This window comes from Dipodomys ordii, unplaced genomic scaffold, assembly GCF_000151885.1.
Source record: "Dipodomys ordii isolate 6190 unplaced genomic scaffold, Dord_2.0 Scaffold195, whole genome shotgun sequence".
Lineage (NCBI taxonomy): Eukaryota > Metazoa > Chordata > Mammalia > Rodentia > Heteromyidae > Dipodomys > Dipodomys ordii.
Window position 1 is genome coordinate 739,900 of NW_012267411.1, and position 27,524 is coordinate 767,423.

A 27,524-nucleotide genomic window follows, 5' to 3' on the forward strand; every position below is an offset into this window, starting at 1 on the left:
TTTAATTCCCAACAACTCACAACGTTAACAATTTTGATGATGGATTCCCCTTGGTATAGAAATTGAATCAATTTATATTTTCATGAGTTTTGTTGAGCACACAAGTCTTCTCTGTAAATAACTGGTGTACTTTACTGCTGACATTTTCATAATTCATTATGTTTGTAACAGTTGTAAGTATGTGTGAAGATGTACAGCTATGTATGTTTTTATTGCACAACCATTTTTGCTGCCTTAGAAGTATCTGGAGGTTTATCTCAAAATCTCATTTCAAGTTTTCCTTTTTTTGTTTTTGTTAAATCAGTGATATTCAACATCAGGCTGTAACTCTTAGTACTTTTAGTTTCAAAAGCTACAACTCTTATTTTCTCCCCGGATTAACATTTTACTTTGATAGAGCAATTCCCTCTTCTATTTTATAAAGCTTTGGCTTTACCCATACATCTAACTCTACACATTATTTTCAAATTGTTGAAGGTCATCTAATCTTTGTAATATAATTTTTCTTCAAAAAGTAAAAATATTTGTTTTTTGAGATTCTTTGGAAAGGGAAAGCATGCTGCATTTTTTCTTTGGTGGTATTGGGGCTTGACCTCGGGTTCAAATGTGCTAGGCAGACACTCTTCACTCAGATGAGCCATGCTTCCGCGTCTGGGTTTTTGTTCATTATTTGGAGATAAAGAATCCCAAAGATTTATCTGCTCAGGCTTGTCTTTGAACTGCTATCATCAGAACTCACCCTACTCAGTAGGTAGGTGACTGGCTGCAATTTTTTTAGGGGGGGGCAGATAGGGGAGTAACTGGGGCTTGAACTCATGGCCTGGACACTGTCTTTTAGCTTTTCCCCTCAGTGCAGGAGCCCTACCACTAGAGGCGGCCTGTCCTACTTTCTGCTTTAGGGTAGTTAATTGGAGACAAGAGTCTCATGGGCTTTCTTGCCTGGACTCAATCTCAAATTAACCATAAAAAAGCCAGGATGAGGTATAGCTTACGTGGCAGAGTACCAGCTCAGCAAGAAGCTGAGCAAGTGGGAGTCCAAGTTGAAACTGGAAAAAAAATTTTTTTTTAAATCCCAAGTAGTATGGACTTTTGATTTATGGACTGTTTTAATTAATTTTAACAAATTAATTTTACACATAAACTCCTTAGCCAAATTAATCTACAACATACACTATTTCTCTCACATATGACTAACAGTTAAAAATCTTAATAGAGGGGCTGGGAAGGTGGCTCAGTGGTAGAGCGCTTGCCTTGCATCCCTGAGGCCCTGGGTTCAATTCCTCAGCACCACGTAAGCAAAAAGAAAAAAGCCGGAAGTGGCGCTGTGGCTCAAGTGGTAGAGCGCTAGCCTTGAGCTGAAGAGCTGAGGGACAGTGCCCAGCCCAGAGTTCAGGCCCCACGACCGGACCCCAAAAAAAAAAAATCTTAATAGACAAACCTGTTCTTGTGTAAAATCTTGTGCCATTATGCTATGGGGATTACATCTCATCACACTCTTGATCACATTTATGTACTACCTAAGTCCTATTGGTGGGAGGAAAAGTATTAAAAACAGATAGAGTGTTTTACTATAAAAGTGTGCTTTATTATAAGGAAAATTTAAATATAACCAACAATACTGAAAATAACATAATTGGTATTTACAGCCTTGGTCAGAGTTCTTTATTAAATAGGCATGTTTTCACTGTTCTGTGGATAGTTAACCATCAGCTTATACAACAGAAAAATAATAATACAAATTGATGAACTAGGAACTTCGAGTTTTTTTCTTAACAGACATGACTTTTCAAATAAATGTAAAATAGAAAACAAGTCTTCATATAGACTTCCCTTTTACTAATAGATTTTGTAAAAATGTTAAATACTCTTAAAATGTGGCTGAAGTTAGTTTACATTAACTTGTTGTATATACATTATCCAATTAATATCTAGCCATATTTTCAGGTATAAGTCCATAAACATTCTCTAATAAGACCAAAACAGCCACAGATTAATTTTTCCCATGTGAATGCGTGTATGTTGTATATGTTCTAAGATGTGTTTCCCACAATGAAAATACATTTAAAGCAATGGGTAGAATTAATGTGTCTATACATTTTGTCACAGGGTCTAAAATCATGTTGAGTATATTGCTTTGGTTGGATAAAACTAAAATCCACTTTTATTTGGCAGAATAAGCATATAAGCAGTCAAATGCAATGAGTACATTTTAAGTTTTCCATACTTACGGTGTATGTGGAATAACAGCAATTCCTTTTATTAATAAACATAGCTTACAAAAATTATTTCTACTACTGTCAACAAGTTTTTCATGAGTAAAAGGCCAACCAAACCTCATGGGCTATCAATGAGTGACACTGCAGTTGGCAGCCAGAGAACAGAAAAACATGGGCACGTGTGCCAGAGACAGTGCCACTTAGGCCTGCTGAGGAACACAGAAGTAGCTGTGGGCTTAGAGATAAAACAGTCCCAAATATGTTAAGTATAAGACCTTTTAGAAGATGAAAAATGTCAGATTTAACAAGTTTAAGTTTGAAGAGAAGACTCCAAGTCTTTGGACTCATTGTCCAAATCAAGCTTCTAAAGCTAGAGAATTATGGGCGATACAGAATGAAGAAAAGAAGCAAGATATACATTATCTTTCATCTACCTATTATCATGACTAAATTGCCAGTCCCTAAAACTACTGGAGTATGTTACTGACATTATGCCAAGAAGTCAAAATGTACTTTATTGCAAAAATATAAAAAATTTAAAAATTGCATATGTTTCATACCATTTTACCAATAGACCAAGGCCAACACATAACTTATCAAGCCAGAAAAAACTTTAAAATGAGAATGATTGAAACTTTGCTATACATAATGAGTTATAAAAAGAATGCGATGCCATGCTGGGTAGCATGAGTCATTGCCAAGTTCCCCCCAACATGGGCACAGTCACGGGTGGGGTATCAACTCGAGTAAGTCAAACACATATTGCCTATAATAATGTCTTTTAATCTTCTTAAACATGAATTCTTTCAATATATTACAATCATCGGAATAAAACTTTCAGTCAAATTTTGTGGAGTAGAAAGTCATTTTATCAATATGTTTTTTTTATGAACTACTCATTAGAAAGTGATGTTAAAGCCTACTGATTATTAAATCACTACTGTTTACAGATACATTGTAAATGTAAAAAAAGGAAAAAACCTGAAATCACAGAAAATGCTTGGCATCTACACAAACACATCCTCAGTGGACTAACCACTACTGTGTTAATTTTTCACTATAGGTCTTCTTGCTTCATACTTTTGCTTCATGCAGTGGGTTCAACAATATCCATGTTTGTTCCAAACAGGGCAACTAACTGCTCTTCATAGGTGGCGATGTTCCTTTTCATAATTTCCATGCAAGGTCCCAAAAGCCTTTCAAATGCTTGCACATCCATGGCTATGATAAAGAATAAATTTAATAATATTTGCAATATTAAAAGCTGTCAGAATATCCATTCTACTATCATCATCCATTATCATATAGCAATTGTGGCACATCAATAGTGCAAAGTATTTTTAGTTGTAAATATTGTAAAATACAAGAAAAACATTAAAGATTAATAGTCTACTTCAAAAAAGAAGCATATGGGGCCATCCTCAGCCATTCTCAGGTCCTTTGGCAGATGGTAAGAAAAGCCAAGGTGGCAGGAGGGCTGATACTAGGATATGGGAACTTTTAAAAATAAACTTTGGTCAAGTGCCAGTGGCTCACACCTATAGTCCTAGCTACTCAGGAGGCTGAGATCTGAGGTTCATGGTTCAAAGCCAGCCTGGGCAGGAAAAGTCCATGAGACTCATCTCCAATTAACTACCAAAAAAAGCCAGAACTGATGCTGTGGCTCAAGTAGTAGAGCAGTAGCCTTGAACACAAAAGCTCAGGGACAGTATCCTGGCCCTGAGTTCAAGCCCCAGGACCATCATCAAAAAAATAATTTTGATGTCTATAGTCATAGAAACACCCCAAAGTGGCAAGGGAATGTTTCCTATTCTCAGAGTTAAATTTCCATAAAACTTAACTCTCTTATTCAAATACTTTCTATACAATTCAAGATGGCAGTCAATACACTGCTTTGTCTACTATAAATGGTATTTATTACTTTGCTTGCCTGTCCTGTGCATTTTAAAACTAATTTTATATATGTACTGTCTTAGACTAAAATCCTTTTGCCCATCAAATTTACAAAGGTAATTTATAAGGATGGGGTGAATGGGCAATCTTACCCTTCTGGCAGCATGTAAACCAGTACAAACTGTGTATCAAAAATTAGCAAAAAACCTGCTTCTGAAGTCCATTTTAAGAAAAATCTTATCTGTGGAAAGGTCATCTATATGTGTGTGCATGTGTGCACATGCACATACACTGACACACACGTGTATATGCATAAGTACATAGTCAAAATCCACAAAATATTATCCAGAGGACATCAAGTAATTTATGATGTACGTATTTACCTAACAATGTTAGGTAAGGAATGTTGATAAGGAAATTTCTATAGGCTATCATTGGTTGAGCAAAGTTGTTTACAATTTTTGTCTTTGGTGCCAGTCAGTCCTAGGGGTTGAATTCAGGGCCTACGTGCTATCCCTGAGCTTTTTTTGCCCAAGGCAAGGTAGGTAGTTGGAGATAAATTGTCTCACAGGCTTTCCTTCCCAGTCTCAGCCTCCTGAGTGGCTAGATTATAGGTAAGCCAATGGCGCCTAGCTTACAAAACTTTTCAAAACAGAAAATCTATATAAATGAAAGCAAAAAGCAATTATAGTAACAATTACAAAGTGGTGGTCATGGTGTGGACAAATCTTACTTTTTCCAATATTTTCTATATTCCTCAGGTTCTTTTTAATATGTGGGTAAGTATCAAGTTCACTGCCATCATTGTTACACGTACTAGCTCTTTGAGGGAAAATTGCCTGTCAGTCCCTAAGTCTTCACCAAGTATAGTATACTTATTTAAAACTGGCCACTCTAAGAAGTTAATTCTGGAGATCTTTGCAAATTTTAAGAACATTGCAACTAAGTTAATCTTGTTGAATTATGGGTGAAGAGCCTGGAGAGACTAATTACTGTGGGATTTGTTTTATTGAAAATGCCATATGCCCATTTGCTGAATTACATTTTTCATTACCAAGACAAATGATTTGTCCCAAAATCAGATACATAAATATGTCTTCCAGGTGAAAACAGCATTTCTGCCAAGCTCTTTTGGTAAAAGAAAGTAATAAACAGCCGAACAGCAGACACTGGAGTCTTCAACAAGCTGGACTCTGGGTCTCTGTGCTTGCCCATGTGTATTCAATTTCACTCCAGTGCTTATGAAGGAACTTTACAAAAACATTACCTTAATCTTGTCTTTTGAAGAACATAGCACATGTTATTTATTTATTTTACATAGAAAACTGGTACTTGGAATTCTTATTTCAATTATTAAATGCATTCATACACATATAAAACAAGATGGACATAAAACTCCTTAAAGAAAAACAGTTCTCATAAACATATAATGCCACAAGTCCTAACTTTGGTCTCTTCTGGGGGAGCATAGTTCTTGTGAACCCAATCAACATGATCCATGCAATATGAACACATAAACTGAAGACAGTGACCACTGTTTCAATCCTTACCTAAGCACTTCACAGTTCCAATGGCATGCGCAGAAGCTGCTCGGGGTTTGTTTGTTACCAAGGCAAGCTCTCCAAAGTACTGTCCCCGAGAACATCGGGCGATTTCTACAGCACCGTTCCCGTTCTCCTCTACTTCTGATTTACCCTGTAGAGGTAAGGAAAAATATGAGGGTGTGTATGTGTGTGTGTGTGTGTAAACTATGAGGGTGTGTGTGTGTGTGTGTGTGTGTATTTCTACAGCACCATTCCCGTTCTCCTCTACTTCTGATTTACCCTGTAGAGGTAAGGAAAAATATGAGGGTGTGTGTGTGGTATGTGTGTGTGTGTGTGTGTGTGTGTGTGTGTGTGTGTGTATAGATACTGTGGCCTGAAATCCTAGCCTTGCATTCCGTGCAATTCCTCACTCTGCTGTTTTGCTGATTTCTTGCATCCTTCCACTTGATCCACACCTCTAGTTCTAGCTTTTTGCTGGTTAATTACAGATAAGAGTCTCATGGACTTGTCTGCTAGGGTTGGCTTTGAACCATGATCCTCAGATCTTGGTCTCCTGAGTAGCTAGGATTATAGATATAAACCATCAGTGCCCAGCTTAAAAACAGTAGCTTTTACTCCACTTATGAAAAGAGAAGTTAAGCTTAGTCTAAGAAACAAAGAAAATCTATTTTGTTGCTTACTAATATTAGGTGGACTTAAGAATACTTACCTTTCTTTTCATAGTAATTTTCACTTCTCCAGATTCTACAATAAAAAAAGAGTCAGCCAAATCTCCCTATGAGAAAAAAAAAAAACAGAACAACCAAAAACAATGGTGAAAATGCAAATTTGACAGTGATCCTGAAATCATATTCTTGAAATCAGCCTGAAAAGTGATACCCAGGTGAAGAGGCTATTTCCTTCTCTGATTTAAGAGGTTAGGATTCTTAATTATATTAACAGTTCTATTTGTAAAATTATTTGAAATAATATAGTCTTTACCACAACATGTCTGCTAAAAGCTAAGAAAATATGGCAAATAACACTAGGGTAAGAACCTCCCTCAGATTTTGGCCAGGGTAACAGTATATGTAGTTTGAACTGGCAACAACACTTTGCTTCCTATCTTGGCAGCATCCCCTCTGTTAGCAGGAGTATATCCCTGATTCCTGAGCCCTGCTACATCCCCCTAAAGTAACAAGCACTGGTATGGTAACCTATGGTAACATGGACTCAAAAGAGCAGAAAGCAACCAGCCAGGTATATTAGGAGGTGTAGATACAGGCCTTGGAAGTCTGGAGTCTTGAGTAGTATAGATGTGGGCCTTGAAGTTTTTACTGCAGTTAAGGACTAAACTCTGAGGTGCCAGAATATTGACTATCCACCAACAGTTTTTGAAAAGACCTATAATCCTAAAGAGTGGTCCCATTTCTAACCACATATGCAATTCTTGATTTTGCTTTGCAAAAATTCTGCCTTGATTTCTAATGGTTCTCCCCCCCCCACAGTTCTGGGGCCAGAACTTTGGGCCTGGGCACTGTTCCTCAGCTCTTCAGCTCAAGGCTAGCACTCTACCACTTGAGCCACAGCACCACTTCTGACTTTTTCTGCTTATGTGGTGCTGAAGAATCAAAACCAGGACCTCATGTATGCAAGGCAAGCACTCTACCACTGAGACACCTTCCCAGACCCTCTAATGGTTCTTTTAACAAAATAAGCAGTATTCTATGTGAAAAGATAGATTTTAAAACCTGGCCTCTCAGAGAGACTCTAGGAAAAAACAGGTATTCCAAAACTCTAGTATAAATAAAAAACTTAGCATCTATTATATCACAATTATCCTGCCCAGGCTTTGGGTCTTCCACCAGTACAGAAAAACAAAAACAAACATAAAAACAAAAAATTTCCCTACAGATTTGTCTCATAAAAATAAATGATGACTCTAGATTTCTAAAATTTAGTACATACACATATTTACAAAAGCTTAAAAGTAACAAACTATAAACAAATACCTTTAATTATTAAATATAGCATCTCTTTATTTTAATGCTAGGGCCTCATACATGTTAAACACAATCACAGCTATACTCTCAGTTTCCTCCTCCATTTTTCTGTCGTTTATTTTTTTAATTAAAAAAAAACTCAGTTGTGGGGCTTGAACTCAGGTGCTGTCTGAGGTTTTCCTCAAGGTTAGTGCTCTACCACTTTGAGCCACAGCCCTACCTCCAATTTTTGAATAGTTAATCAGAGTTAAGAGTCTCACAGGGACTTTTCTGCCCAGGCTTGCTTCAAACCATGATTCTCAGATCTTACTCTCCTGCATAGCTAGGAGTACAGGCGCTACTGGTGCCTGGCTCTCTATCAAGTTTTTATAAAAGCTTCATGCTGAATTTCCAAGTGTTATAAGTCATAATAGGTCTATTGGCTGTTGTGTAAATGTGCTCCAAATGTCTGTAAAAGTGGTGACATCTAAATGAAGTTTGTAGGCGGTGTCAATGTCAATGTCCTGGTTTTGGTATTGTACAACAGTGATGCAAGATGCACTGGAGAACTGGGTGAAAAGTGTTTGGGAACCTTCAGATCTATTTTTGCAACTTCTTGTCCATCTATGTTTCAAAATTAAAAGGTTTTATATAAACAGTATTTTAAGAGACTAGGGGGTGTAACTGGGTGGTAGCACACATGCTTAGCAAATAAACACAAGCATTTAAGAAGTGCTCTGTACTTGACTATATGATAGTTCCTATGATATAACCATAGCCCATTCTTCCTGACTGCTCTAATCCATATATATACGAGCATATACAGAAATGGAGACACACATACACATGTGGCTGGTTGAGAGATTTACTTATGGGCCTTCTAGACAATGATGTTTTTCCTCACTGCCACAGATCTTGACTCTCATTCCCAGATAAAGAAGCAATAATTCAGATAATACACTGTAATATTATGATATAAAAACTACATTATCTATTGGAAGTTCATTTGATATGTACTTATACTTCTAAACTCTCCTGCTTTACCTGTGAATTCCAACTTTCATAACTCCTACTTTGGCAGCCCTTTGGACCATGGAGGTATGTAATACCCTTGGTTCCAATGGGGATCTTAGAAAAGCATCAGGGGTTCAAGAACAGGCTTAGTGAGCACATTTTGTGCTTGGAAGCCATAGAGGAAATGGGGCGCTGTGTCTCCGCAGAATCTCCTAATGGACTTGTGGGTTTTGTTACCTCATGGACCATCCACTGATTTCCTCTTATAATTGACAGCTTATTATGTAAAAATGAATTTCATGTCACGTATTACAAAATGATGAAGAAAGCCAGTTGAGGGTTTAGGGTTATATAAACAATATTTCTTTTGTCATTCCTGAGGCTTGAAGTCAGGGCCTGGGCACTGTCCCTGAGCTTCTTTTACTCAAGGCTAGTACTCTACCACTTGAACCACAACACCACTTCCAGCTTTTTTTGTTTATGTGGTACTGAGGAATCAAACCCAGGGCCTCATGCATGCTAGACAAGCATTCTACCACTAAGCCATATTCCCTGCCCATAAACAAAAATATTTAAATAGTTTAATGGCTGTAAACTAAACCATTTTAATAATCATTTTATAGAATAATAGTTTCTCCACTGCTACATACTAATAAAGACCTTTAACTGAATTACATTTACAAATACCTGAGCAATGATTTGTTCTCCATCATTGTAAACTTTGGTGCCTATCACATCTACCACTTTCAGGCGTTCTGAAACCTACAAGGAAAAAATAAAGGTTATTAAAAAGAAATGGACTAGCTGGGTAATCTACCTAGTTTGTAGATTAAAACATGGTAGCCTATGGGCTAAATTAAGCAGTATGTGAGCTGTATATATGATTGCTATATTACTTAACTGTTGGCATTTTGAAGTAAAATTTTTGTTATTTCCAGCCTCCCTCAGATTATAAGACAACTCAGCAATCCCAGCCCAAATTTCCAAATGGCAACAACAAAGCTGTGGTAATGGCAGCTGTTTCTTTAGATGGAGCACATGGTCTCTAGTTCGTCATAGTCCCTTCCTGGCTTGCTTTCTGACTTTATGTCAACTTGCCTAGCTCTGCAAGGGTTGGGTTTCCACCCCTGAACTACTTCTATTTAAGGAGATAGCACTGCTGGCCAAGCTCAGCTGTCTAACATGCATTCTGTAATGAGGCCAAAATCCTACCAGGCATAAACTCACAACTCAAAAGGGGCATTAGAAAGGAAAAACACCACTGTGTTGACATTTGCCACTTTATAAGACATTTGTAGGCACATACTGTGCCCTTCTCTAATTACTTTCAACATGTTTCATGTATAAGACTACACTGTCTAGACAACAGAGTTTAACAATGACGTATGACAGGTAAAGCTGGATTTTTAGGCCAACAACTCTCATAAGTGTATTCCTTCAAAGATAAAACTCTAGCAGCTGGTCTTAATTCAGAAGACATCTGGACTAAACACTGGAGGTGATGAAGGAATGAGGCAGGGATTGTTCAAGAGAATATTCTAGGCAGATGGCAAAGCACACAGGTTTGAAGTTGAGAAACAGGAGGAAGCTGGTGTGACTAGGACCAGTATGGAACTGTAGGAAATGGGGTAAGAGGGTACAGGGAGGGAACACCCCTCACTACAGTGCCTTAGAGACCTGTGAGCAGGATCTTAAACACATGACTGCCATAATCAACACTTACAAAAGAGTCTGCTGGTATCTGGTACAATTCAGGCAGGAGGTGATGACAGCTCAGACAGGAGGTGATGCTGATGATGTTAGTAGGAAAAGATCAGACGCTGGAAGTGTCTTGAAGACAGGGCAGGGAATGTTACTGGCAGGTAGGAATGGGAGGGGCAAACAGCCAAGTAAGTGGTAACTGCAAGGTTTCTGGCCTGAAACACTGGAAGAATGTTGTTGCCAACTACTGTGATAGGGAAGAAAACTGAGGAGGAGGTTTGGTGTGAGCTAATTTTGAAATGTTTATGAGATGTGACAGGAGACATTAAATAAGCAGTTGAGGATGATGTCTGATTGTAGGAGGTACCAGTATTTAAGCACAGGATTTGACAAGTTCACCAAGTTAAAGTGTAGCTTGACAAAAGATAGCCAGAGGCTTTGAATACAAATGTAAAGAAGAAAGAAGAGTAAACCGGGAGACAAAGTTTGGTGCCAGTGTCTCTGGCTGTAATCCTAGCTACTTAGGGCTGAGAGCTAGGATTGCAGTTCAAAGACAGTCCAAGAAAAAAATCTGTGACTCTTATCTCCAATTAATCTGCAAAAAGCAGAAGTGGAGGTGTGGCTCAAGTAGTACAGCACCAACCTTGAGAAGAAAAAGAAAAAGAAAAAAACACTCTGTCCCTGAATTCAAGCTCCAATTCCCATGCCAAAAAAGAAGAGAAAAAGAAAGAAAGAAAAGAAAAACAGGAAGGAAGTTGTGTTTAGATAACTAAATAACTCCCCCCTGTAACATGTAACTAAGTAGCTCCAGCAGACATTGACATGATTGTTTTAAGTCTACTACTAGTTATAAACCACAAACAAATTTGCTATGGATCTTGTACTAAGTAACAAAAAGCAAAAGCACTTATAAGTAAAAGAAATACATGAGTTATTAACACAGCACCACCATTTATTCTTTTAGCTTGAAAATAACGATCAATTTTAATTAAGAAAACTTTTCTGTAGAACTAACTCTTGCTAGCAAAACAAGCTTTCAAGGCAGAACAGAGTAAACATGTACTTACCTCCAATGATTTAAGGAATGGCAGTGACTCAATAAAGCTTTCATACATTTTTCTCTTTTTGGCATTGTTTTTGACAATTATTCTCCTGAAGGTTACCCTGTCCTAAAGGTATAATATCAAATACAAAGACTGTTAAAATACAGGCTCTTGGAGGAAAAGAAGTCTGAACAAAAGTTTTTTCACAAGGCATCAACAATAACAAGATTGTGAAGCAAAAGATCAACATCTTTATAGTTTTAATTAAACTCATTTCACAAAATATAGAATCATGTAAAATAATTTAGCCTTTTTTGGGAAGTGTCAGTTGATTTTTATTAACAGAAATCTGACCATTATGTGACGCTATACCCACAAGGAGGCGCTATCAGCCCATTAAAAATACAGACCAGACCTGTGTTTACTGTGAATGGCAGCTCTAGGTTACAAAACCAGTTATGTAGGACATGACCAGCATTTCTATAAAAAACTAAGTAGAAAGAAAACCTCAGTGTGCATTCCTCATAGTAACACTGCTTTGTTAAATATTTATTTCAGTCATACTCAAAGACTTACACATAAATATAGTGGTCATGATGCGTTTCCTGAAGTAAAAACTACATGAAAAACATTACAAGCAAAAAAAATCACAAAATCACACTGTCAGAGATCTTGAAAATTATGTATACTGGGTTCTTTTTCATATCTACATCATGTCAGAATTTTCTTCTGAACATGTGAAGGCACAGAGGAACTACATTTTCTTGAATAAGGTCTTCGTCCAGACTTTACAATGTTGAGGGCCTAAAATCCTCTTATTTATGTCTACTGGGTCCCAAGATCTCAAAGATGCAGAAGTGAACTGAAGTGGAGAAATTTCTAAGGACAAGAACTCAAAAATTATTCACCTAGAGTATTTATTTTGGTTGGGCACTGGTGGCTCACACTTGTAATCCTAGCTCCACAGAAGGCTGAGATCTGATGATGGCAGTTCAAAGCCAGCCCTGGCAGGAAAGTTCCTAAGACTCTTAACTCCAATCAACCACCAAAAAGATGGAGAGGAAATTGGCTTAAAAGGTAGAGCGCTAGCCTTGAGTAAAAAAACAAAACAAAAACCCTCAAGGATAGTGCACAAGCCTTGAGTTCAACCCCAGGACTAGCAGACAAAAAGAAAGGGAGGGAGAGAGGGAGGGAAGGAAGGAAGGAAGGAAGGAAGGAAGGAAGGAAGGAAAAATTCACTATTATTTTAAATCTTAAATGAATGCTCCCTAATTATAATCACATAGTTTTCCATGGGCAGACAATTACACCATTATTAAAATTTTTTAATTGAGATAGTATTATTACTTAATTAAAAGTTACTACACCAATATATGAAAGCTGAACTTAAATGTACCGTTATGATGGAGAAAAAAATACAGTGAAGTTTTGAAAATACCAAGGTCTGATGGGCTCAATGCCCCCTCCCCCAATTCATTTGATGCTGAAACTCAGTCCCCAAGGTGACAGTACTGAGCTGGGCCTTCAGGAGGTGATGAGGTCCTGTGTGTAGAGTCCTCATGAACGGGATTAGTACCCTTAAGGGGCCCTGGAGACTGCCCTGCCACTTCTACCTAGTGGGGACGGCAAAATGGCCATGTACACACAATAAAGACGCCTCCAACAACTGGGGACAAAGGTCTCGGGACCTCTGTCTTGGCCCTTCCCACCTCCAGAACTGTGAGAAACAAATGTTTTGTTGTTGAAGCCACCCATCTCACAGCAGTCTGTGTCCTATCTAGCCAGACTAGGACATTAGGAAGTTAAACACCCTGTTCCCCAATTTATTACTTTCAAATTGCCTAGAATTTGGATTTATACTCTTAATTTTTTAAGGAGTGAGTGAATTTTACATGATAATGCACAAAATTATTGAACTTATTTCCAAGCCTCACTCTGCATCAAAATCTGCTGTAGTAATTTCTCAGATTCCATGTCTAGCTTAAGTATCTATATCCTATAAAAGTTCCCAAGTGATTCTTACACATAAGAGAACCAAGACCATCTTAAGACAGAGCTGGCTGCAAAATAGAGAAGACCCAAGTCTGCATGATAGAATATGAGTTCTATCTCTCAGGAATAATTTTCTATTATTAATGGCTCACCTCTTTGTACCTGCTGTAAACACAAACAAAAAAACTCAGTCCAATTTCAAAGCTTTAATCATAGTCATTTCAATAATAACCTCTGAATCTTGAGCTCAGTCATATAGACCAGCAAACCTCTCACAGCTAACAGTAACCAAGTGGTATTTACAGAGTGAGATTATTAAATAAAGGACTTTTGGGAGTTGCTTATCTTTACACCTGCACTTTCATGGCAGAGATCCAGTTTGTTGACCTTAAAGTTTTCATTCCTACTCAACTTTCCCTGAGAAGAGATTAGTTAGGCAAGTTGCTTTTAAAAGCTGGCTTGAAATACTACAGAATTACTCTAATTGGTATTACTGTTTTTAAAAGCTATTGCGTTTATACATGTACCCCACAGTGATATCATACACAGCCTTCTTTTATAAACTCTAATGACATGCACAGATTCCCAAAAATCTCTGTAACTGTTTCTTAGAAGTATTATATACTGTGGGAAATCCTGGGTTATTTAGTGGCTAACTAAAAGTTTCAACAAGGGTAGAAATTGTCAACATTCAAAGAGGCCAATCTGAAAATAATTGATCTTGTATGAGAGAGGTCTCCTTGGTGTGAGACAATCGAATCCAGACTGGCAACCCCATTGGAATGACTACATTTTTACGTTATACCTTGCTTAACAGTACAGATCGCCGGGCGCTGGTGGCTCACGCCTGTAATCCTAGCTACTCAGGAGGCTGAGATCTGAGGATCACGGTTCAAAGCCAGCCCGGGCAGGAAAGACCGTGAGACTCCTATCTCCAATAAACCACCAGAAAAACTGGAAGTGGCGCTGTAGCTCAAGTGGTAGAGCGCTCGCCTTGAGCTGAAGAGCTGAGGGACAGAGCCCAGGCCCAGAGTTCAAGCCCCATGACCGACAAAAAAAAAAAAAAGTACAGATCATGGTAGATACTAGATTTATCTGGGTAAACACTTTTTATAAACCCAGGTCTGCTCACATATGTTTTTTCTTTGCTAGTTTGGGTGTTCAGATCTTCGAGAGTCCTTAAAAACACTTCAGATTGAGGAGCTGCCTTCCACCTAAAACAGCTCCATTTTTCCCCCTACAACTTAAAAAAGTGACTCATCATGTTTTAAATAACTGCCTGGTTCTAATAAAAAAAAAACAAATGTAAAACATCTTGTTTCTCAGATCAAGAGATATTTTTATCAGCTCAATCTACTTCTGAGTCAAATGCTGAGTTGAATAATATGTAACTTCTGTAACACCGCAGTCTTTAGAAATGAGATAGTTAAACAAACTTCCTATTCAGTTCAACTTCTTCTTCTACCAAGTGATTTAGGAAAAATAACCTAAGAAACATACTCCAAAACTGCAAGGTAGGCTGTTTTCAACCATATGTACTGCAAGCACCAGGCAGCTCCCAGAAGCCGATGAGAAACGCAGATCACAGGCCTCACCTTGAGTCTACAAGATTCCCAGGGGATCTACAAGCTTATGGAAGTTGAGAATCGCTATCCATAATACAGCCTTCCAGAAGACTTTGCAACATATTAACCTTTGCACTGTGCTATTGTATATGAAAAGAACCTCTTTCCCCACCCCCATTGGCCATATGTCTTTAATCATTGTCTTCAAACCAACTTTTAAGTCATATAGAAACACTACAATTAAGAAACTTATTTAAAGGTATAGATTGAGCATCCCTTATATGAAAAGCTTGAGTCAAGTAATGGTTTTGGATTTGAGATTTTTTTTCTCAGATGAAGGAATATTTACACTTACATAATGAGTCACCTGAGGTATGAGACCCAAGTCTCAACACAAAATCCATTTGTTTCACATATATCCTGTACATCTTGCCTACACTATTATACATGTTACAGTATGTATTCTTTTATACCATGATATTACAATACAAAATCACAACATGTATTGTAATTTTATATAGTATTTGTAATGCATCTGTGTCTATGATGATAACCTGTTACCTGAGGTCAGGTATGGAGGCATGTCAGTGCTCAAAAAGTTTTGCGTTTTGGAACACATCAGCTTTTGGGTTTTCAGATTAATATCTAGGTCTCACTGCCAGAGATTCTGATAAAATTAGTCTGTTATGGATCCAAGCAAGAGGATTAAAAAAATACTGCAAGTCATTCAGACATACAGTCAAGTAAGAAGCCTAGTACCAAGTATTGTTTACGTATGCACAACTGTTAAATATAAAGCTGTTACCAATCAATTGATACCACTTAGAGAATCAGTTTCTAGTGGTTTCGCAAACTCTGGCATGCAGACTCACCTGGAGGGCTTCCTCAAGTACAGACTCCTGGGCCTCACCTCTAATTTCCAATCCATAGGCTAGAACCAGCAGTGGGGCTCCAGAATGTGCATTTCTAACCAGTTCCCAGAGGCTACTACCACAGGACCATGTTGTGAGGAGGACTTTCATCAGATTATGATACTGACTTCAGAGAACTACCTGAGAAACTGCCATGCAGGATTTGTGGGACTTCTGTTTGTTTTGTGCTGGTTCTGAGGCTTGAACTTAAGACCTGGGCACTGTCCCTGAGGTTATTTTGCTCAATAGCACTCTACCACTTGAGCCACAATTCCATTTCTGGCTTCCTTGGGAACTTAATTGGAAATAAGAGTCTCACAGACTTTCTTGCCTGGGCTGGCTTCAAACCACAATCCTCAGATCTCAAGCCTCCTGAGTAGGATTATAGGCATGAGCTACCAGCACCCAGCCTGAGTATGTGGTATTAAAGAGTGGATAAGGAACATTTTGGATCTGGCATCATACCCCAGGGCCAAGAGATCCCATGCTCTTGATTGGATGAAAGGCTGTGAAAACTTGGACTTAGCAAAGTCTTAGTGACCAAATGTTCAGCATCTATCAGTTGCTTAATAAATTCCCTAATGACTGATGATTCCAAATAAATCTACATATTACAAGTAAATTCACTATCTACATGTGTATTGTCATAATGGTTCTTATAAATAATGAGATTCAGATCAAATTAACATATACTCACCAAACCCCACAGAGCACCGGGAGAGGTAGCCGTGATTGTAGCTGCTCTGGGTGTATTGTACATTAAGGCCAGTTCACCAAAACTCCCACGATTATCATAGTTACCAACACATCTTCCAACACCATCACATTTTACATAAATATCAAATGTTCCTCTGTTGGACATATAGAAATTAGAGGCAAAAGAAATTCAAGCAAAATCTAATTACAATGGAGCATTATTTCAGAGAAGAGCCTATCCCTCCCCACTGCTAGCAAGTAATAAAAGGTTGGGGATGTGAGGATCTGTGGAGAACACCAACTAGGCTAGAGGAGGGGCATGGGTGTGCTCTGCTGGGGAAAATGGAACCAATCGATCACAATTTAAGGTCAAATAAAGGATGAAAATCTGAGGCTACAACCAAAGAGGAAGTCCTCTGAAGGAATACATGTCAAACACTAACTGTACTTATCTCAGACAATAAGAACAATGAGGGACTAAAAGGATATTTACCATGTAATGTAGGTGCTGATGTTTCTAAAGTGAACATGTTTTATCTTTGTGAAGACAGAAAATGGCTTTTTTTAAGAGAATAAAGCTGTAACAACTCGATTAGTCACCACTCCCGATAACTCACTAGGGACATGCGCTGGACCCCATCCTAGATGCTTGCATCTGTAAATAAAGGTCTATTGGAGTATTAAATAAATGTGTGGCTTTATGCATTTTCTGTGACTGGTGTTAGCTACAAACACACAATTGAATAATTGTTGCAACAGAGCCCTATAGGCGGGACCACAAGACCTAAATATTTCTTTCTAACCATTTACCTTAGACCCAGAATGTCTGACCCTGTTTGTTTGTTTTTTTAAATAGTTTTCTAAACTTATATTTTGGGTTTTCTTCTAGGCAAAAATGACTCTGGCCGGGCACTGGTGGCTCACATCTGTAATCTTAGCTAATCAGGAGGCTGAGATCTAAGGATCATGGTTCAAATCCAGCCAGGGCAGGAAAGTCTGTGAGATTCCTATCTCCAATAAACTACCAGAAAACCAGAAGTGGTGCTGTGGCTCAAGTGGTAGAGTGCTTGCCTTGAGCTGTAAAGCTGAGGGACAGCGCCCAAGCCCAGAGTTCAAGCCCCATGACCGACACACACACAAAAGACTCTGCTTGTAACTGCAGTCCAGCTCTCCTAGGCCGTATGCTTATATAACTATCTCTCTTACAAAAAGATCACTCACAGGTGTGAGTACTGGTAGACAAGAGCTAAACCTATCAGACAGAAGAGGTGGCAGCCAAAAAAAGGAGTAACTTTGAGGACTAGACAGGGATTAGGAATGGTAAAGAAACACAGCAGAAGCCTGCAGACACGAGAGTCATGAATAGAGGCAAAGTACAGGCTTTTAATATAATTCATAGATTGACTATTTCAAGGCTGCTACCTAGACTTTGTCCAATGGATAGTTATTTTTCAAGTACAGATTAAATTATTCCATTTTGCATACTTACATTTTTGCATTGAAATGGTTTTCTACATTTACCACTTTGAATAGAATAAAATATGTCATTTTGTTCACAAAACTAATACACAAAGTAATTTTAAAAAAAGTTGAGCTGAAACGTTGTCAGTCTAAAGTCTATTAGAATACCCTGCGCTGCTTTTTATATAGATGTCTTCTTTGATCATGGGAAGCCTCAGGCAGTGTATAACCATGGACAGAGCCTGACTGAATGCTAGGAGACTTGAACTAAGAGGTGAGCTCTACACTGACTGTCTGGGCGGCCTTAACCAGTTCTTGTCACTTCTGTGTATCGATGGGTAGAGTCTAACTGAAAGAGAATATACTATTTATTTAACACAGATTTTTATTCAAAAACGCCCACTTAACAAGTGTAATATGGTATCACATCTGGTTCCCTACAATTAAACACAAACATCTGGGTGAAATTTTAGCTGCTGCATTGATGCAAGTTGTTAATAACCCAAATCACAACTCTCAATTACATTAAGAATAAATCCTCAGTGTATAGCACTCCCTGTTCTGTTTTAGAACTCATCTATTGATTAGAAAAGACACATTGTTCTTGATGAATTAAAGTATAAGTTTCCTGAAATTAGATTTTCAATATGATTTGTGTGCCATTTAATAAGATTTCTAGACTTTACAAGACAAATTTAATAATACAATATAAATATGATATAAAATATAATAACAAGCTGCTCACACTGCTGACATGGGATGAGGCCGAAGCAGGAGGGGGACTGACTGGCTTTTTCCTTGAGACCCTCTGAAATATATGAGCTCTTTTAAGCATGAGCTTTGAAAAGGATGAATGCACAGATTGAGTTCTACTAGAACACTATTCTAGTGTTGTATCTCACTTTGGCTTTCAAGTTCAAGCAGAAGTTGGCAAATGAGGAAGCTCATCTTAATAACTGGGATTAATAGACTAACCCAGACCGCAGCTTTTTTTTTTTTTTTTTTTTTTAATAAACTACGCCTCTTTGCAAGATCCAGTCTGGTCTTACCACCTGTATTCACAATATATTTACAGTGCCTGTTATGTAGTGTTAAGAGTAAGAAGCAACAGCAGAGATCAGATTGACAGTACTTGTAACCACGAAGATCATACACAAAAGCTCCTGTAAAGCCAGTAGTGAGGGTGAACAAAACTTACCTATCAATTACGTAAAAGTTGTCCCCATCATCACCTTGATCAATCACATGCTCTCCCTCTTTGACCAACTTTTCAAACATGGCATCTAATACTTGAGACATCTGTTCCTATTTTTTGAAAAGAGAAGATACAATTTTTATGTGTATCTAAAACATGTTTTCTTAAGTAACCATAATAGCCTTTATGGTTCTGTGGAAGATCTCAAGGAAATGAAATATAACTGCCATTAAGTCTTGTGTATGCACAGTGCGGTCTTCCTAACCACTGACAAATGAGATGATTATATATTTATTCTCATATTCAGTATTTGAATAAAAGTAATTATAATTACTCTATTTCAGAACATTTGCAACCATCACCATTTTAAAATGAAAAATGAACCATTCAACCACCACATAACTTATGAAATATAATCTTAGCAACTAAAAACAAGAAGGATGGAAAAGAATGATTTCAAATTTCTTTGTATTATATTCATTCTTAAATTTCCCCATTAGTTTTTCCTAGAAAAAAAATTTTGGGGGGGGGGGTCCGGTCGTGGGGCCTGAACTCTGGGCCTGGGCGCTGTCCCTCAGCTCTTCAGCTCAAGGCTAGTGCTCTACCACTTGAGCCACAGTGCCACTTCTGGCTTTTTTCTTTTTGCTTATGTGGTGCTGAGGAATCGAACCCAGGGCCTCTAGCATGCAAGGCAAGCGCTCTACCACTGAGCCACCTTCCCAGCCCTTTTCCTAGAAATTTTGTAGAAATTATTTAAATACCTGGTGAATTTAGATTTGGAGTCCAGTATTATTTTTGGGGGGTTGAAGGGTCCACACTCAAAACAAAATAGAACAAAGTAGAAAAATAACAAAAGCAATGAATGAAGGAGATAAACCAAACTTAAAAAAGCAAAATCGTATGTTTTAACTCATATGTGGAAGCTAATCCTAAAAGACACACATATTCATGGACATGTATGTATAATACATACATACATATACACATACATACATAGAACATGACTCCTAGCTCTGGAATTGTTTAAATGGATGAGGGGAAGGAGGGATGAAAAGATGGATGTAGGGTGAATAATTTTCAAATACAGTGCAACTAAATATGAAGATGTCATAAGAAATCTCAGTGAAAGTTGTTGATCAATAGGGGTTTGGGGACAGGGAAAGAAATAGCAAATATAGAGGTTATTCTGAGAAAAATACATGTATGTCTGACCCTTGGTGCAATTATTACACAGTAAAACAAAATATACATAACAAGAAAGTACAACAGTCTCTGTTGAGGTACAGAGGAATATTAGCAGTACTAGCTACAATTAGGGTAAATAAAGATGACTATGGTCCAAGGGTAAAGTTAATCAGGAGACAATGAATACATGTGTGGAAATATCACAAGGAAATCCTCCTTGTACAAGTAATATATGCTAGGGAGGGAAGGAGAGATGGAGGAAGGGAAAAAAAGAGAGAAGAAAGGAGCCAAACAAAAAATGAGTGGCAAATATTCTGTCACTATTCTTTGTCATGAAGATTTTCGCCAAAAAGCAACCATCTACCTCTCCAATGCAGATCTGTCAGAAACATCTAAACTATATTCCACAACCATTTCAATGATATAAAATTTTTATTCTGCTTAAGTGTGGGTGACAAAACTTAAGGATAAAGTTCAGCTCATGAGAATAAACCGAGATGAAAGAAATTTTTCTTCTGACCAAAACAGGCAGAATTGTGACCTCCGAACAGACTTGAGAGAGGAGCTGAAGAAACAGCAGCACGCAACAGGAACAGCTAAGTCAGGGCTTGCAGGGTTCCGAATTCCACCACCCGTAAGTCCTGAGCTCTCTGCGATTACAAAATCACTGGCCAGGTCAAAAATCAATGACTAGACACAAAATAAAGAATGGATAACAGATTGGGGTGGAGGTGTCAAGTGGAAAATACAGTTTGAAGCAGTCTTTTGGGTAAAGAGAGTGAGATACCGTGTGATTCTTCTCCCTTTGAATCTCCATTTCAGTACAAGAGGTTGAAGACAGGAGCCCACACAGCAGAGCATGTGGGAGGAGGCAGTGCTAGATGAGAGTTCCAGAGCAAAGGTGACGTAAAGGCGGCAGGGGCCGGTGGAGAGGCCAACATGCCTTGCTGTTCCTCAGGACGGGACTGAACTCAAAGCCCAGAACAAATGAAATGATATAGTCACACAGGGATGGGTTGACAGCTCCCTTCAAAAATCTCTCTACTCTGAACACAACACCGAGTGTCCAAGTGTGTATACAACTCTTCAGAAGCAAGAGGTCAAAGAGAAAGGAAACAAATCAGGGAATCAGAAGAGACACAGTAAGTGCAGGTGCCCAACAGTACGCTTCCACCTGCAGGAAGTGAGGCTTCCCAGCCTAACAGCGGCTCCCTGCCAGCCCTGCCCAGCACTGCACCAGCAGGCAGAGCTCCAAAGCAGCTTTTCGTTGCCCCTCTGGCAGCCTATAAGACTAAGATAAACAGGCAAACACCATAAGAGATGCAGATGTCAGGTACAGAAAAAGATCTTCTAGAAATTTCTACTAGTGCACGTGGAGATATTCAAGAAGCTATATCCATCTGTCTCTCTTTCTGCCCACTTCTCTACCTCTCTCTTTCTCTCTCTTTCTCTTTCTCTCTCTCTCTCTCTCTCTCTCTCTCACACACACACACACACACACACACAGAGGATTTAGAAAAAGAAAAGAGGAAAAATGGTGTAGCTTGGAAATTTAACATGATTTCCAAAATTTTTCCTGTATTTCATTTCATTACTTTGTGGGACTGAGTTTTGAACAAATGTTTCCCTTAAAATTTTTTACTTAGAATAGTGCTTTGCTGAGTGCTGGTGGCTCACACCTGTCATCCTAGCTACCAAAAGGCTAAGATCCGAGGATCATGGTTCAAAGACAGACCAGGCTATCCTAGTCTGACAGACTCTTGTCTCCAATTAAACACCGAAGAAGCCAAAAGTGGAGCTATGGCTCAAGCTGGTAGAGTGCTATCCTTGAGCAAAAATGCTCAGGGACAGAACCCAGGTCCTGAGTTCAGGCCCCAGGACTGTACCCCCCCAAAAATTACTTAAAAGAGTAGTTTTAGGTTCACAAGCACACAGGGCACAACACCCCCATCAGAGAGGTTCATAGCTACACTGATGGCATGTTACATCATTAGCAACCTTACCACTCAAGACCACATTGGCAGTAGAATTTTCTCTTGGTGTTGTACACTACGGGGTTGACAAGTGAAAGTAGAATATATCCACCATTACTGATAGTTTTTTAATAAAAGAAGACAAAGTAAAAACAAAACCACAAAGAAAATGAATAGAGAGATGAACAGACAGTAGTTCTAGAAACTGAAATAATGGAAACCAGAAAGGAAAGAAACAAAGAGAGCTAGAATTGATGCACTAAGACCAAAGAATAGTATTCAGATTGAAAGGGCATATAAAGTGCCCTTCACAACTGATGAACAAACACCCCATACTAAAAGAACTATTTTTAGATCATTAAAGACAAAAGATTTGCAAAGCTTCAGAATATCTTAAAAATCTGAAAAGATGTAAGATTGAAAATGACAAACCATTTTTCATTTGTCTGATTAAAAGATATAAATGTCCAAATAGCACACTACAAGGAAGATCACACAAGCTTCTGAGAAGGTAAAATGGAACCAACTACAGAAAGCAACTGAACAATGATTAGTAAGATTTCAAATGTGCACACCTTCCTCCCACTACTCCTTTTTTAGGGAGTTCTTCTATAGAGAGCTGAAAAAGGACACATGTGCCAGTATCCTTCACTGTATCCCCCTAACTACAAAAGATTGGAAATAAAACTAATGTTTACATAACGGGGCATTGGATAAATATATTCTGGCATATTCATATTCTAAAGAACTAGGCAACTGTGAATAGGCTGGGACTCTCACTTGTCCCGCGGAAGTCCGTGACAGCAAATTCTGCCAGCAGTGAGACCACAGAGTTGATGCTGCCTGATTTTAGCACAATGCGAAGACCTGGTAAGGTCAGTTTGAAATTTTAGCCATAATTCTAATAGGGGGTATAGGATATTTCATTGTTATTTTAATTAGCCTTTCCTCAAAGATACATTATGTGAAGCATCTTTTCATCTGTTCAGCTCCTCGTCTTCAATGAAGTATCTGTTAAGGTGTTTAGTCTGTGTTTTTAACTAGAGTTTTCTCTCTAATAAGTTCTTAGTTTTGTTTTGTTTTTTATGTCTCCTTCCCAAGTATTTTCTCCCTGTCTCTTATTATTTCTTCATTCTGTTGATGATGGATTGTGTCTCTGGTGTCAAACTAAAATAAAAACTCATCACCAAATCCCAAATCATCTAGATTTCTCTCCTGTACTGTCCTCTGGGCATTTTATGTATCTTACACTTAGATCTGTAAGATGTTGAGTTGATTTGGCTGTGTGTGGGGGGGGGGTAATAAGATATATCTAGATTCATTTTTTGGAGTGATGTTCAGTTGTTCCTGCACTGTTTGTTAAAAACAGGATGTTTGTTCCTTTTTCAGAGATTGATTTATGTTTGTGGAGCTGCCTGAGACTGTTCTACTGAGAGATTTACATACTTCTGTCATCTTCACAGTGTCTCAATTAGCATACTTTCACACTCCGTATTCAAATCAGTATCAATCCTCTCACTTTTCTTCAGTATTGTGTTGACTATTCTGGGCCTTTTGTCTCTCCAGATTTATCTGTTCCATATGTAAGTTTTAGAATCAGTGTGTTGCTATCTACAAAGTAACTTGCTGGGACCTTCATTGTCATTGCAGTGAATCTATAGATCTAATTGGGAAGAATTTACATCTTGACAATAGTGGATGATTCTACATATTATCATGGGATATCTCTCCATATTTAGTTCATTTGTTTTTGTTTTCAATCAGTTTTGCAATTCTCAACCTGTAAGTTTATATATCTATCTATATAGATATACCCCTCATTTAAATAAAATACATATATAGATATATCTGTATATCTACATCTAGAGATATATCTATAGATGTCTATCTATATCTATGGCTATAGATATCTATAGATACACCTATATAAATATATCTATGATACAGATATAGATAGCTATACAGCTGTATCTCTGTAGATATGTATATATGTATTTCTTTTAAAGGATGGATAATGTAAATGATATGTGATTTTAATTTCAAATTCTGCTTATTTGTTGTTGATATATTTGAAAGTGAATGACTTTTTAATATATTAACCTGTATCCTTACTATAATCACTTATTAGCTCTGGGAATCTTTTTGTCAATTCTTTAAGGTTTTCTTCTTCTTTTTTTCTTTCTTTTTTTTGTCGGTTGTGGGGCCTGAACTTTGGGCCTTGACACTGTCCCTGAGCTCTTCAGCTCAAGACTAGCACTCTACCACTTGAGCCAAAGCACCACTTCCAGCTTTTTCTGCTTATGTGGTGCTGTGAGGCCCAGGGCCTCATGCATGCAAGGCAAGCACTCTACCACTGAGCCACCTTCCCAGCCCAAGATTTTCTACTTAGATAATCATGTTGTTTATGAACAAGGACAGTGTTTCTTCCTTCCTTAGTACAATCTTTATTCCTTTTCCTAGCTGTGTTAGTTTGGATTTCCAGTACAATATTAAAAAGAAGTGGTGGGAAAGAAGTACATTTTTATGGTGAGATAAAATTTACATAGTATTAATTAGCTCAAAAAGTGAACAATTAATAGAACCACAGCTCTATTACCACCACCTCAACATAGTTACAATATTTTCATCACACCAGAAGAAAACCTTAAACACATATTCCCACTAAGCAGGAACTTGCCACCTTCCTCTTGGAAACCAACAATCTGTTTTCTTCTTTCCATAGTTATCTATTCTGAATACTTCAATACAATACAATCATAAAAGTGACTTTCTGCGTCATTTATCATAGTGTTTACAAAATTCATCCCATTTGGAGCACGTATCATACTTGAATACTTTTTTAAACTAAGGAATAACATATATAAATCCCACAATGCTTATTCATTGTGTTAATGGACAAGTTATTTCCCCCCTGTCTCAGGAATAGTGCTGTTATGAACATTCCTATACAAGTACTAGTTCTCAATTCTTTCAGGTGTGTGGTACCATACCTGAGCTCCATTTAACTTTCTGAAGAACACACAGCCACTTTCCATAGCAGCTGAACCATTATACTTTCCAACTAGCAATGTAAGAGGGTTCTACTTTCTTCACATCCTCACCAGTGTTCTTTTCTTTTCTTTCTTTTTTTTTTCAACGATAACTATCTTAATGGAGATAAAGTGGTATTTCACTGTAGTGTTCATTTGTACTTTCTTTTTTGTTGTTGTTTTTGTTTTTTGCCGATTGTGGAGCCTGAACTCTGGGCCTGGGCGCTGTCCCTCAGCTCTTCAGTTCAAGGCTAGCATACTACCACTTGAGCCACAGCGCCACTTCCAGCTTTTTCTGCTTATGTGGTGCTAAGGAATCAAACCCAGGGCCTCATATATGCAAGGCAAGCACTCTTCCACTGAGCCACCTTCCCAGACCAATTTGTACTTTCTTAATGACTAATCATATTGAGAATATGTTCATCAGCTTGTTGGTCATATATGTTCTTTGGAGAAAGCTATTCAAGTACTTTGCCAATTTATAAATTAATTTTTTCTTTTTGATGTTGTGTTATTTATATATCTTAGATACTAGACACTTACCATATATATGATTTGCTAACATCTCCCATTCTGTAGTCTTGTCTTTTTTTCCTTCTTTTTTTTTATGGGAGGTATATTTAATGATGTAAAAATGTCTTATTTATATAAAGTCCAATTTATCTCTCACTTTGGGTATCTAAGAATTCATTGCTAAATCCAAGATCATCAAGACTTAGCTCTATGTTTTCTTCTAAGAGTTTAGTATTTCAGCTCTTAAATGATAGGGTTTTAATCCATTCTAAACTCAATTCTAACTCCTTATTTCTCTATAGCCTAAGCCAAAACCACACAGTTTTTAGTACTGTGGCTTTACAGTGAGTTTTTACTTTTATTATCTTTAAGTAGTTGTACAAAGGAGTTGCCATTTAACAAATCAGTTATGAATACAATGTCTTGATCAATGTCACCACTTTCAACATTCTCACCCACTCCTCTCCATGCAGTAAATTTTTAAACTGGGAAATTTAAGAACTACAGCCCTGCACTTTTTTTCAATGTTGTTTTGGTTATTTTGAGTTTCTCTATTATGTACATAATCTTAACAGTTTATACCACAAAACATTAATGTAGTTTCATGGCTTCGCTCCAAAACACATAAAAGCTATCACTCTAAACTTTTAAGATACTAATAAAAATAATTATTAGAGAGACTCTGGAAATTCTATTTAACCAGCTATATTTCAGAAGAGAATTCACATTTGTTTATTCATTCCCTAACCCCGGAAAATGCACATGATATTAACATAACTCAGCGGAGAGAAACTGGGGTTGCTGGGAGACAGAGATAAGGGGTAGATTTCCTCTATTTTTTGTGCATTCTGAATTTTAGCAAAATTTTCCTATATTAACTTAAAACTTCTTAATTAAAAAAACAATTTGAGAATAGAATATAATTTTGCAGCTTCACATGGACTAAGAAAGCCTTGGACAAATAATGGCTTTAAGGTTGTAGGAAAGTGGTTTCTGTCCCTTCTGTGGGTTGCTGGGTAAGCTCTGGCACCTGTTTGTGGGCCAGCAGCCAGTGCTAAGGATGAAGCAGAGTGCCAGTAAAACACAGCTATTCTGATGTGGTGCTAATTGGCCTCATGGGGACCCTTTTACCCAAATGAGTTCATCAGCTGAAGCAGCATATGGTCACCTGTCAAATTCTGAACGTTGATTACATAGTTTACTAATACTTTATTTTTCTATGCTTATTTCAACTCTTTTAAGGCAGGTAGGAGAGGAATATCTGCTTTATTGATTCATTCTGACTCTACCCGTTGAACTAGGGAAAAAAGAAATGTAAGGTAAGATTACTATAGCAAATTTTTGTTTAAGTTAGAATTGGGTACATTTTATAATAGATACATAATGCACAACTTTTAAGTGATAAAGAATTTATACATGTCTCTATGAAAAATTCTGAAAAAAATGAAGAAAAAAGTTATTTCTTTTGGAACTTCTCTTTGTGACAGATTATCTGTTCTAGTCAATCAAAAACATAATTTCCTCATAATCATGCATAGAGTGGAGAGAAAGTAGGAAATATTTAATATGCAGAGGTTTAGCACAATGACTGACAACTACTGTAGGAAATTCACATCTAATTCTCCCACAGAA

General features: G+C 37.7%; 1 protein-coding gene across 1 annotated transcript in view; it reads right to left on the reverse strand.

Annotated features, from left to right (window-relative positions):
- Positions 1-1,563: 1,563 nt before the first annotated feature.
- Positions 1,564-27,524, reverse strand: part of Prkar2b (protein kinase, cAMP-dependent, regulatory, type II, beta) — a 167,959-nt gene continuing 141,998 nt past the window's right edge. Inside the window, exons 5-11 of the mRNA XM_013034718.1 lie at positions 19,196-19,302; positions 16,538-16,691; positions 11,397-11,498; positions 9,316-9,390; positions 6,363-6,428; positions 5,660-5,804; positions 1,564-3,437 (exon numbers count right to left, since the gene is read on the reverse strand). Of these exons, the coding sequence (XP_012890172.1) occupies positions 3,304-3,437; positions 5,660-5,804; positions 6,363-6,428; positions 9,316-9,390; positions 11,397-11,498; positions 16,538-16,691; positions 19,196-19,302 (783 nt within the window). The 3' untranslated portion in view covers positions 1,564-3,303. The remainder of the gene's footprint in view (positions 3,438-5,659; positions 5,805-6,362; positions 6,429-9,315; positions 9,391-11,396; positions 11,499-16,537; positions 16,692-19,195; positions 19,303-27,524) is intronic.